We start from the raw sequence: 12,537 nt of genomic DNA on the forward strand, positions 1-12,537 counted from the left end.
TGATTTAAATCATAGTTTTCTACATAGACTAATTCTTGCTGGTATAACTTATAATATGCAACTTAAGTAGATGAAGATTTTTAGAATAACAACTATTCATATTAGTTTGATTTAGGTTGATTCTGCATTCATAGGTTTGTAGAAGTTAGGATTAAGGTATTTTTCACAACTCTGTTCATGTTATAACATTTTTACTGTGAAGAAGAGGCATGTGATGAGTCAAATTCAGTTTTGAGAACTGCAAAAGTAAACCAAGCATCTGTGATAATATCTTGTAGGCAGAGAAACTGCCCAATAATCTTACAAAAACCTCTGGAAGAGCATGACATTGTGAATGGATTAATGGAATTTATTTACCCAAAAAATTACACATATAGAAACATAGAATGAGTTGGCAGATGAGAACCATTTGGCCCATCTAGTCTGCCCAATATACTGTATACTATGAATAGCCCCTGGCCATATCTTATATGAAGGATGGCCTTATGCCTATCCCATGCATGCTTAAACTCCTCCACTGTATTTGCAGCTACCACTTCTGCAGGAAGGCTATTCCATGCATCCACTGCTCTCTCAGTAAAGTAATACTTCCTGATATTGCTTTTAAACTTTTGCCCTTCGAATTTAAAACTATGTCCTCTTGTAGCAGTTTTTCTTGTAAATATTCTCTCATCCCCTCTGTTTCGTCTTTCTTCCAAGCTATACATGTTAAGGTCCTTTAATCTTTCCTGGTAAGTTTTGTCCTGCAATCCATGTACTAGTTTAGTAGCTCTTCTCTGAACTCTCTCCAAACTATCGATATCCTGGAGATATGGTCTCCAGTACTGCGCACAATACTCCAAATGAGGTCTCATTAGTGCTCTGTAGAGTGGCATGAGCACCTCCCTTATTCTACTAGTAATGCCTCTCCCTATACACCCAAGCATTCTTGCTAGCATTTCCTGCTGCTCTATGACATTGTCTGCCTACCTTTAAAGGGAGTCTGTCACCTCCATATGGCCATATACAGTGCTTACATGGCTCTGTAGCACACCTATTCAGGATTGTAACGATATCTTTGTCCTTTTCTTTAGACTTGCACCAGCAGGAAAAACTAAATGTAATTCATATACAAATGAGCACTCAGTGTGTAGTTCTTTTCACTTTACTCCTCCCCAGCCTCTTCCTTTGCCCGCCCTCCAAGTCCAGACCTATTGATGAGGCAAGAGACTTGGAGGGCGGGCAAAGGCAGAGACTGAGTAGGAGTAAAGTGAAAAGAAGGCAGAGCAGCCTGGGTACCTACACACTGAATGCCGCCCCTGGGCACTTGTGAGTCTTCATTTGCATATGAATTAAACTTCGTTTTTCCTGCTGGTGCAAGTCTAAAGAAAAGAACAAAGGTACTGTTACAATCCTATATAGGTGTGCTACAGAGCCATGTAACCACTGTATATGGCCATATGGAGGTGACAGACTCCCTTTAAGTCTTCTGAAATAATGACCCCTAAATCCCTTTCCTCAGATACTGAGGTTAGGACTGTATCACTGATTTTATATTCTGCTCTTGGGTTTTTACGCCCCAGGTGCATTATCTTGCACTTATCAACATTACATTTTAGTTGCCATTCCTCTAATTTTCCTAAATCCTTTTCCATTTGGTGTATCCCTCCAGGAACATCAACCCTGTTACAAATCTTTGTGTCATCAGCAAAAAGACACCCCTTACCATCGAGGCCTTCTGCAATTTTGCTGATAAAGATATTAAACAATATGGGTCCCAGAACAGATCCCTGAGGTACCCCACTGGTAACAAGACCATGGTCTGAATATACTCCATTGACTACAACCCTCTGTTGTCTATCCCTCAGCCACTGCCTAATCTATTCAACAATATGGTAGTCCACGCACAGCCTTATTCTAAATAATTTAAAAACGAATCTTTATTTTATGATGGAATAACCTTTGGATGGTAATATATTTTCTCAAAAAAGCATTTTATAAAAATAAAAAAAAATCAGATTTAAATAAAAAATTTTAAAAAAATTATCCACCCTGGTTGCGTCCAACCTGCGATCCAACAGCAGTGGCTGTGCTTGCACCCTATAGAAAAAAATGCCAGCCTCTCTGGTGACTGCGACCGTGTGAGCTCTCAAAGGCTTGCGCTTTTTCCTATAGTGTGCAAGCAGAGCCACTGCTGATGGATTGCAGGGTGATCATGACCATGGAAACAAGCAGTGTATAATGTGATAGAAAAATTAATCTATCCAGCAAAGGAGGCAATATGGACAATCGCAATACATTAGTAAGTGCCTGGTATTAACTTTCTCTACATGATAAATGTCACTGGCTGAAGTGAGACAACACCTTTAACAATGCTGTTAGAGCTGTGCTATGAAGATTCTGTACACCCTGTTTTCTAGTAAGAAGAAACATATTTCCCTAATAAATTGACTATATACTTTACCACCCCTGTCCGTACTAAATATTAAAAATAAACTGAAATGACTGTTACATTAGTGTGAACCCATCATAGCATTTTTAGTGAAAGGTACCAATTTAAATTTAGCTTGTTGTGCCAATTTTATCATCTTGTGTGTGCACCATTTTCATAAATTTGAGCAATTTATGTTACTTTTGCAGTCTCCTAAAATGATGCATTTTACAACAATATTGATACGTTTTGCCCAGTGTCTTAAAATTCTGCCTCTAATAAAAAACAAAACAAAACACTTATCTGCATATAGGAGCTGTTTTTCTATCCCAGAACACATTCACTGTAGCATGTGATTCCTCCCAAAGGATTCGTTTTCTTGGGTAAAGAAATCTTGGTAAGCTCTAATAGTTATTAGGATGTCCTTTATTCCAGCCTTCGCTCTATATCTCGACAGGCCATTGGGCTGTTACTGAATTTTGTACCCCCCCCCCCCCCACCGCCTACACTGAATGTTGTCGCGACAGAGGGGAGTAGGAATGTTAGTCCGATAAGTACTGACTTACAGGCACTGTAATTAACCACTTCAGCCCCCCTAGCTTAAACACCCTTAATGACCAGGCCACTTTTTACACTTCTGCACTACACTACTTTCACCGTTTATTGCTCGGTCATGCAACTTATCAGCCAAATGAATTTGACCTCCTTTTCTTCTCACTAATAGAGCTTTCATTTGGTTGTATTTCATTGCTGCTGACATTTTTACTTTTTTTGTTATTAATCGAAATTTAACGAAATTTTTGCCAAAAAATGACATTTCTCACTTTCAGTTGTAAATTATTTTTAAAAAAACTACATCCATATATACATTTTTAGCTAAATTTATTGTTCTACATATCTTTTAAAAAAATATGTTTTGGTAAAAAAAATAAATGGTTTGGGTAAAAGTTATAGCATTTACAAACTATGGTACAAAAATGTGAATTTCCGCTTTTTGAAGCAGCTCTGACTTTGAGCACCTGTCATGTTTCCTGAGGTTCTACAATGCCCAGACACTAGAAAACCCCCACAAATGACCGTATTTTGGAAAGTAGAGACACCCTAAGGTATTCGCTGATGGGCATAGTGAGTTCATAGAAATTTTTATTTTTTGTCACAAGTTAGCGGAAAATGATGATTTTTATTTTTATTTTTATTTTTTCCTTACAAAGTCTCATATTCCACTAACTTGACAAAAAATGAAAACTTCCATGAACTCACTATGCCCATCATGAAATACCTTGGGGTGTCTTCTTTCCAAAATGGGGTCACTTGTGGGGTAGTTATACTGCCCTGGCATTTTAGGGACCCAAATGCGTGCGAAGTAGTTTGAAATCAAAATGTGTAAAAAATGGCCTGTAAAATCCACAAGGTGCTCTTTGGAATGTGGGCCCCTTTGCCCACCTAGGCTGCAAAAAAGTGTCACACATCTGGTATCGCCGTACTCAGAAGAAGTAGGGCAATGTGTTTTGGGGTGTCTTTTTATATATACCCATGCTGGGTGAGAGGAAAATCTCGGCAAAAGACAACTTTTCCCATTTTTTTTCATACAAAGTTGGCATTTGACCAAGATATTTATCTCACCCAGCATGGGTATATGTAAAATGACACCCCAAAACACATTCCCCAGCGTCTCCTGAGTGCGGCGATACCAGATGTGTGACACTTTTTTGCAGCCTAGGTGGGCAAAGTGGCCCACATTCCAAAGAGCACCTTTCGGATTTCACAGGCCATTTTTTACAGATTTTGATTTCAAACTACTTTGCATGCATTTGGGCCCCTAAAATGCCAGGGCAGTATAACTACCCCACAAGTGACCCTATTTTGGAAAGAAGACACCCCAAGGTATTTCGGGATGGGCATAGTGAGTTCATGGAAGTTTTAATTTTTTGTCACAAGTTAGTAAAATATGAGACTTTGTAAGAAAAAAAATAAAAATAAACATCATCTTCCGCTAACTTGTGACAAAAAAAATTAATTCTAGGAACTCGCCATGCCACTCACGGAATACCTTGGGGTGTCTTCTTTCCAAAATGGGGTCACTTGTGGGGTAATTATACTGCCCTGGCATTTTAGGGGCCCAGATGTGTGAGTAGTTTGAAATCAAAATCTGTAAAAAAAATGCCCTGTGAAATCCAAAAGGTGCTCTTTGGAATGTGGGCCCATTTGCCCACCTAGGCTGCAAAAAAGTGTCACACATGTGGTATCGCCGTACTCAGGAGAAGTTGGGGAATGTGTTTTGGGGTGTCATTTTACATATACCGTTGCTGGGTGAGAGAAATATCTCGGCAAAAGACAACTTTTCCCATTTTTTCTTTATACAAAGTTTGCATTTGACCAAGATATTTATCTCACCCAGCATGGGTATATGTAAAATGACACCCCAAAACACATTACCCAACTTCTCCTGAGTACGGTGATACCACATGTGTTACACTTTTTTTGCAGCCTAGATGCGCAAAAGTGCCCAAATTCCTTTTAGGAGGGCATTTTTAGACATTTGGATCCCAGACTTCTTCTCGCGCTTTAGGGCCCCTAAAATGCCAGGGCAGTATAAATACCCCACATGTGACCCCATTTTGGAAAGAAGACACCCCAAGGTATTCAATGAGGGGCATGGCGAGTTCATAGAATTGTATATTGTATTTCTTTGGGGGCACAAGTTAGCAGTAATTGATTTATTTATTTTTTCTCACAAAGTCTCACTTTCCGCTAACTTGAGACAAAAATTTCAATCTTTCATGGACTCAATATGCCCCTCAGCCAATACCTTGGGGTGTCTTCTTTCCAAAATGGGGTCATTTGTGGGGTGTTTGTACTGCCTTGGCATTTGAGGGTCTCTGCAATCATTACATGTATGGCCAGCATTAGGAGTTTCTACTATTCTCCTTATATTGAGCATACAGGTAATGAGATTTTTTTTCCGTTTTCCGTTCAGCCTCTGGGCTGAAAGAAAAAATGAAGGGCACAGATTTCTTCATTCACATCGATCAATGTGGATGAAAAAATCTCTGCCATAAAAAAAGAGGGGAAAGGCATCTTCCAGGACATAGGAGCTCCGCCCAACATCCATACCCACTTAGCTCGTATGCCCTGGCAATCCCAATTTCTCCATTCACATCAATCGATGTGGATGAATAAATCATTGCAGGGATTTTTAGTTTTTTATATACAAAGTGTTTGCCAAAGCATAGGAACACCACCGCCTCCTTACCTCATATGCCTCGGCAAACGTATCTTTTACTGCAGAGGAGAAATCTCGTCTTGCAGCACCGCATACACTGACTTTTGTGTAATCTGACAGCAGCGCAATGCTTCTGTCAGAATGCACATCAGTGCTGCAGCTAGTCGATCACTTGGAAGGTAAAAAAAAAAGAAAAGAAAAAAGAAAAAACCAGGCTGCAACGCAATAAATTTTATTAACTTTATAATAACATTTGAACAGAACATATAAACTTTATTTAACTTTTTGAACTGAACGTTAACTTTTTTGCTTACTGGTGATTTTTTTTTTTTTTACCTTTATAGGACAAACCTCTCCTTCCCCATGGGACAATGTGCAAAGCGCAAATCGCCGAAAGATGTGGCGAAGTGCATTATGCACTTTGTCCCAGGTGAAAGGAGAGGTTTGCAGCAGCTGTGTGTGAATGGGCCCTAAGAGCCCTGTGTACCTGTCCTGTGAGATGTGATCCCTATGCTAAGTGTACCTGTGTGTGGTACTTCTGGAAACACTCCCCTAAGCATAGGGCAGGGTGGTCAGGGCAGTCAGGACAGAAATAGCGGGTGTCACGCCTTATTCCACTCCTGCTACAGACACAACATCTTTTTCGGGGTGACGGTTGGGTTGAGGTACCAGCAACGACATTGGGGAAATTTCGCTCGTGTAGACGTCTAACTACACTGGTGGATGGGGCCAAATTTGAGGAAGGATCCTGTTCTCTCAGCCTTACTGTAGAGAACAAAACTATAATATGCAGCCAATTGAATCAAATATACAGACACCTTCTTATACCAGCGTCTGGTGCGTCGGGAAACTAAATACGGAGCCAACATCTTGTCTTTGAAGTCCACCCCTCCCATGTGAAGGTTATAGTCGTGGACTGAGAGGGGCTTTTCAATGACACTGTTTGCCCGTTCTATTTGTATTGTCGTGTCTGCGTGAATGGAGGAGAGCATGTAAACATCACGCTTGTCTCTCCATTTCACCGCGAGCAGTTCTTCATTACACAAGGCAGCCCTCTCCCCCCTTGCAAGATGGGTGGTAATGAGCCGTTGGGGGAAGCCCGCGCGGTGCCACAGCAGCCAATCTGTTCTAGGAACAAATGCCTGAGGAGGTCCACATAAAGATGGTACCCCTTGCCAAATAAGGGTGACACCAAGTCCCAGACTGTCTTCCCACTGCTCCCCAGGTAGTCAGGGCAACCGACCGGCTCCAGGGTCTGATCTTTACCCTCATAGATCCGAAATTTGTGTGTATAGCCTGTAGCCCTTTCACAGAGCTTATACAATTTGACCCCATACCGGGCGCGCTTGCTTGGGATGTTTTGCTCAGGGGTATACAAATTTGCAAATTTCTGGTTGAAGTGGTCTATGAGGGGCCGAATTTTGTGGAGCCGGTCAAAAGCTGGGTGGCCTCTGGGACGGGAGGTGGTGTTGTCGCTAAAGTGCAGGAAACGCAGGATGGTCTCAAATCGTGTCCTGGACATAGCAGCAGAGAACATGGGCATGTGATGAATTGGGTTCGTGGACCAATATGACCGCAATTCATGCTTTTTGGTTAGACCCATGTTGAGGAGAAGGCCCAGAAAAATGTTAATTTCGGAAACTTGGACTGGTTTCCACCGGAAATGCTGGACTTAAAAGCTTCCCGGGTTGGCGGATATAAATGGAGTGGCATACCGATTTGTTTCTGCCACAACTAAGTCCAAGAGCTCCGCAGTCAAGAACAGCTCAAAAAATCCCAGGGCCGGACTGATCTGAGCTGTCTCAACCCGAACTCCAGACTGCGCGTTGAAACGGGGAACTACAGGTGCGGCTGAAGTTGGGGACTGCCAATCAGGGTTTGCCAGCACCTCAGGGACTCTAGGGGCTCTACGGGCCTGTCTGTCCGGTGGCTGCGACGGGGTAACTATTGCACGTGCCACCGTACCAGCTTCTGGTGCTCGCTACTTCACCATGTTGTACGGCAGTGCTGGTACTAGGTCCAGGATGGTCTGTGCTGCTGGTGTATGCCTCACCACGTAATCCGACGTCGCCAGCCCCACTCTGCTGTCCTTGAAGCGGATCCTGCACAACCTGTGGTCTAGCGACACGGGGCCGGGTACGCCTGGTGCTATCAGGGACCTCAACCTCCTCGTCCGAACTTTGGGTCAGACTGCCACTGCTTTCTACAGGTTCATATTCTGACCCGCTAGATTCATCAGATGAGGGTTCCCATTCCTCATCCGACTGGGTCAGAAACCTGTAGGACTCTTCAGAAGAATACCCCCTGTTTGACATTTGGACTACTAAATTTAGGGGTATTCCCTGAGACTACCCAAGAAAAAAAGCAAGCCTGTCTTACAAATGGGAGGCTAGCGAAGTACCGGAGGCCGCTGCGATTGATAAAAAATATCAAAACTGATTTTTTTTTTATTGCTGCAGCGCTTGTAAAGTGATTGTGCAGTGATCAAAAAATATATATTTTTTGTCACTGCGGCGGGGCAGTGGGCGACCGATCAGGCTTGATCGGGCAAACACTGCATTTTGGGTGGAGGGCGAGCTAAGGTGACACTAATACTATTATAGATCTGACTGATCAGTTTTGATCACTTACTGATACTATAAAACTACAAAAGCTGATTAGCGATACGCTAATCAGCGAATAAGTGACTGCGGTGCGGTGCGGTGGGCTGGGCGCTAAACGATCGCTAAACTACCTAACCAAGGAGCCTAAACTATCCTAAAACCTATCAGTCAATACCAGTGAAAAAAAAAAAAAGTTTACACTGATCACTTTTTTCCCTTTCACTAGGTGATTGACAGGGGCAAGAAGGGGTGATCAAGGGGTTAATTGGGGTTCTGGGGGGTGATCCGGGGCTAAGGTGTAGTGTTTGGTGCTACTCACTGTGAAGCCTGCTCCTCTGCTGAGCCCAACCGATGAAAAGGACCAGCAGAGGAGCAGGGAAGCCATTTAACACCTTATATTTATAAATATAAGGTGTGAGATGGCTTCTGATTTGAGATTTTGAAAATCGCCAGCCTGCCAGCAACGATCATTGGCTGGCAGGCTGGTGACGAAATTGTTAAACTTTTGCCGGCCCGCAATGCGCATGCGCGGGCCGGCTCAGACCGAAATCTCGCGTCTCGCGAGATGACTCACGGATGCGTCCAGGAGGAATGAATCGACCGCCTCCAGGACGCATCCGTGCGTTAGGCGGTCCGGAGGAGGTTAAAGGGGTTGTTCCACCACAAACATTTATCCTTTATTTAATGCATTAACCGTTTCAGTGGAGCGGCAGTCATGCATGTGCACTGCTTCTTCATTCAACTATGGGTGGAACTGCCAATCCCAGAGTTGAATGGTGCTGCTGTGTGCATGCTTGACTGTAGGCCTCCCGTTCTTGTGATTGTCAGGGGCCTCAGCAGTTTAAACCCTGCCCGTCATGCACTTAGCCACTATCCTGTGGATAGGGGGTAAGTCCTTAACTTTCCTCCCCATCTTTAACCCAACTTACACTGGGTCATATTTACTAATCCTGACTAGGTAACCCACTTTATGTTTTAAAGATGTGTTGAATTTATCACAGTGGTTCATCCTGGATAATACATTTTGATTGTAGTGAGACACTTTTATCTAACTTTATACCGCCTATTGGTTGGTTTATTTTGCTACAAGATGTACATCTAAGCAATACCCCTTCCTGTTAAACAGCATCACAATGTTCTCTTTCCAGCTACATCACATCCCCTAGAAAAAGTGAGGTGTAGTGGAGTGTTCTTTTTGAGTCACTTGCTTCATAAATATGTCTTACCTAAATTCTTAGGCATCCACAATAGTAAATGTAGCATTATGAATAAAGTCCCTTTGCTTTTTTCTTTCTTTTTCTTTTAAATAGGAAGAAGAGAATTTATTCAACGACTTAAACTGGAAACAACTCTGAATGTACACGATGGCTGTGTAAGTAATATTATATAATATTATTTTAAAAAAAAAGAAAAAAATGTTTAAGAGCCACTGAACAGGAACCAAATTTTAAGGTTGCCCTTGAACTTGTCAGAAGGATTAGAGACCACACACAATTTTATATATTTCAGGGTGACCATTTAAAGGGAACTGGTCACCCTGAAATGCAGTGCAGCATTTTATAGATCAGGAGAAGCTGAGCAGACTTATATTTAGTTTTGTGAAAAAAATATTTAAACCTAATTTATACATTTAAACCTAATTTATACATTTAAACCTTTGCTCCTTTTATACATTGGAGTTATGTAGATAGTGCCGCTCAGTGATTGACACCCTTCCCTGTATGCTTAGTCATGCAAAGGTAGCTGTGACACCACCCACACGACTCAGATGCATAAAAGAGCAGAAGTTGAAAGAATAAATACAAGTTTTAGGACAGTTGCTCACTAGTATTAAAATCTTCTTCCAGGCTAGTAGAACACTAACGTTAAAATCTTAAAGGTCATTGTATACAACATAGCCAGGAACGTCTGGCATACTGTCAGACCCTGTTGACTATAATGGGACCCGTTGGAGATTAGTGCCGGGATTAATCCAGTCAAGAAACAGTCTTTCAGCTGCTTTTGTCCGTCTGAATCCTGGCACAAATGTCAAGTACTGGCTGAATCCCCATTGGGTCCCATATTGGGCTGCTGTGGGGAATGGCAGTATCCAGCTATGCAGGATACGCTGGACTCCAGCAGGCTGTTCCTGTGCTGGAGCAGCCTGCTGGAAGATTTCAACTCTAGTCTAGCATAAAACTTGTCATTTATTCATTTAAACCTCTGCTCTTTCTATGCATCGGAGTCATGTGGGTGGTGTCACAGCTACCTCTGCATGACTTATCATACAGGGAAGGGTGTCGATCACTGAGTGGCACTACCCAAATGACTCCAATAGATAAAAAGAGCAGAGATTTAACCCTTTTGCTACCAGCGCCATACATGTACGGCGCTGGTGCGATCTTTAAAAGTGGCGCTGATCAGGTGGGTGCCGGTCCTGCACCCGCCCGATCTGCGGCAGAGGTCTTGCAGTCACTGATAGCCGGACCCTTGCTATATGCACCGGCATCAGTGAAAACAACGATGCTGGCGCATTAACCCTTGCGGGGATTGGAGCTGCTATTGGGTCCTTGCATTGCTGTGCCTTCCGTGACAGCCTGTGAGATCCAGCCCCCTTGATCTCACAGGCAAACCGTCTGTAAGTGTTTTACATTCAGTAATACACTTACCTGTCAAAGGACCTTTGACGTAATCGCGCTCCCCACGTGGTGAGCGTGGTGACGTCCGCGCAGGTCCTGCTGAATGAAGATAGAAGATTACGTTATCAAAGGTCCTTTGGCAGGTTCTGAAAGAAGAAGAAAGAAGACATGCCGGCTGCGCGAACAAGTGGATGAGGTGAGTTAATTTATTTTTTAACCCCTAAAGCCACATTTTAGTAAGCGTTCTGTATTAAGAATGCTATTATTTTCCTTTATAACCATGTTATAAGGGTGAATAATAAAATCTGCTAAATTGACATTTTAGTAAGCATTTTGTATTAAGAATGCCATTAACATGGTTATAAGGGAAAATAATTCAGTAAATTGACTTTAATGAGGTTGCTCATCCCCATCATCTCCTAGCAACCATGCGTGAAAATGGCACCGCATCCGCACTTGCTTGCGGATACTTGCGATTTTCACGCATCCCCATTCATTTCTATGGGGCCTGCCTTGCGTGAAAAATGCAGAATATAGAACATGCTGCAATTTTTACGCAACGCACAAGTGATGCGTGAAAATCAATGCTCATCTGAACAGCCCCATTGAAGTGAATGGGTCCGGATTCAGTGCGGGTGCAATGCGTTCACCTCACGCATTGCACCCGCACAGAATTCTCGCCCGTGTGAAATGAGCCACTACCTAAGACAATCGCCCAAAAATTAAAAAATAAATATGGCTTTTAGAACATGGATACCCTAAAACATGGTTTTTCTTTAGTTTCAAAAATGCTGTTATTGTGTAAAACTTAAATAAATAAAAAAAAGTATACATATTAGGTATCACCACGTCTGTAAGAACCTGCTATATAAAAATATCACATGAACTAACCCCTCAGGTGAACACCATTAAAAAAAAATGGTGTAAGGCCCCTTTCACACAGGCATCCCGGATTTTCTCCAGATGCGTCCCCGGAATATTGCGGGAAACCAGTGAAAGTGCGCACGCAATTACAGTCAGTTTTGACTGCGATTGAGTTGTTCAGATTTTATCACGTGGGTGCAATGTGTTTTGCACGTGCGTGATAAAAAACTGAATTTGGTACCCAGAAACGAACCCGAATTTCTTTACTGAAGTTCGGCTTTGGGTTAGGTGTTCTGTAGATTTTATTATTTTCCCTTATAGAATGGTTATAAGGGAAAATGATGGAATTCTTAATACAGAATGCTTACTAAAATGTCAATTGAGGGGTTAAAAAAAATCTAAAAAATTTTACTCGCCTCATCCACTTGTTCGCGCAGCCAGCATCGTCTTTTTTATTCTTCTTTCGGGACCCCCCGCAAAAGGACCTTTGACGTAATCCTTCTATCTTCATTCAGCAGGACCTGTGCTGACTCGCCATGCTCACCACGTGGTGAGCGCGATTACATAATTAAAGGTCCTTTTGCGGGTCCTGAAAGAAGATGATGCCGGCTGCGCGAACAAGTGGATGAGGTGAGTTAATTAATATTTTTTTTATCCCCTCAATTGACATTTTGGTAAGCATTCTGTATTAATAATGTTATTATTTTCCTTTGTAACCATGTTATAAGGGAAAATAATACAGTGAATTTACTTTAATGGGGTTCAGGATTGCTCATCCCTATCATCTCCTAGCAACCATGGGTGAAAATTGCACCGCAT

At 42.3% G+C, this 12,537-nt stretch overlaps 1 protein-coding gene across 4 annotated transcripts in view; it reads left to right on the forward strand.

The window, feature by feature from the left end:
* Positions 1 to 12,537, forward strand: part of DCAF6 (DDB1 and CUL4 associated factor 6) — a 1,153,281-nt gene that overhangs the window by 161,235 nt on the left and 979,509 nt on the right. For all 4 annotated transcript variants that reach the window (XM_044288252.1, XM_044288251.1, XM_044288253.1 and 1 more), the window contains exon 3: positions 9,547 to 9,608. In XM_044288252.1, the coding sequence (XP_044144187.1) occupies positions 9,547 to 9,608 (62 nt within the window). The remainder of the gene's footprint in view (positions 1 to 9,546; positions 9,609 to 12,537) is intronic.

Source organism: Bufo gargarizans, chromosome 3 (genome assembly GCF_014858855.1).
Source record: "Bufo gargarizans isolate SCDJY-AF-19 chromosome 3, ASM1485885v1, whole genome shotgun sequence".
In the NCBI taxonomy this organism is placed as follows: domain Eukaryota; kingdom Metazoa; phylum Chordata; class Amphibia; order Anura; family Bufonidae; genus Bufo; species Bufo gargarizans.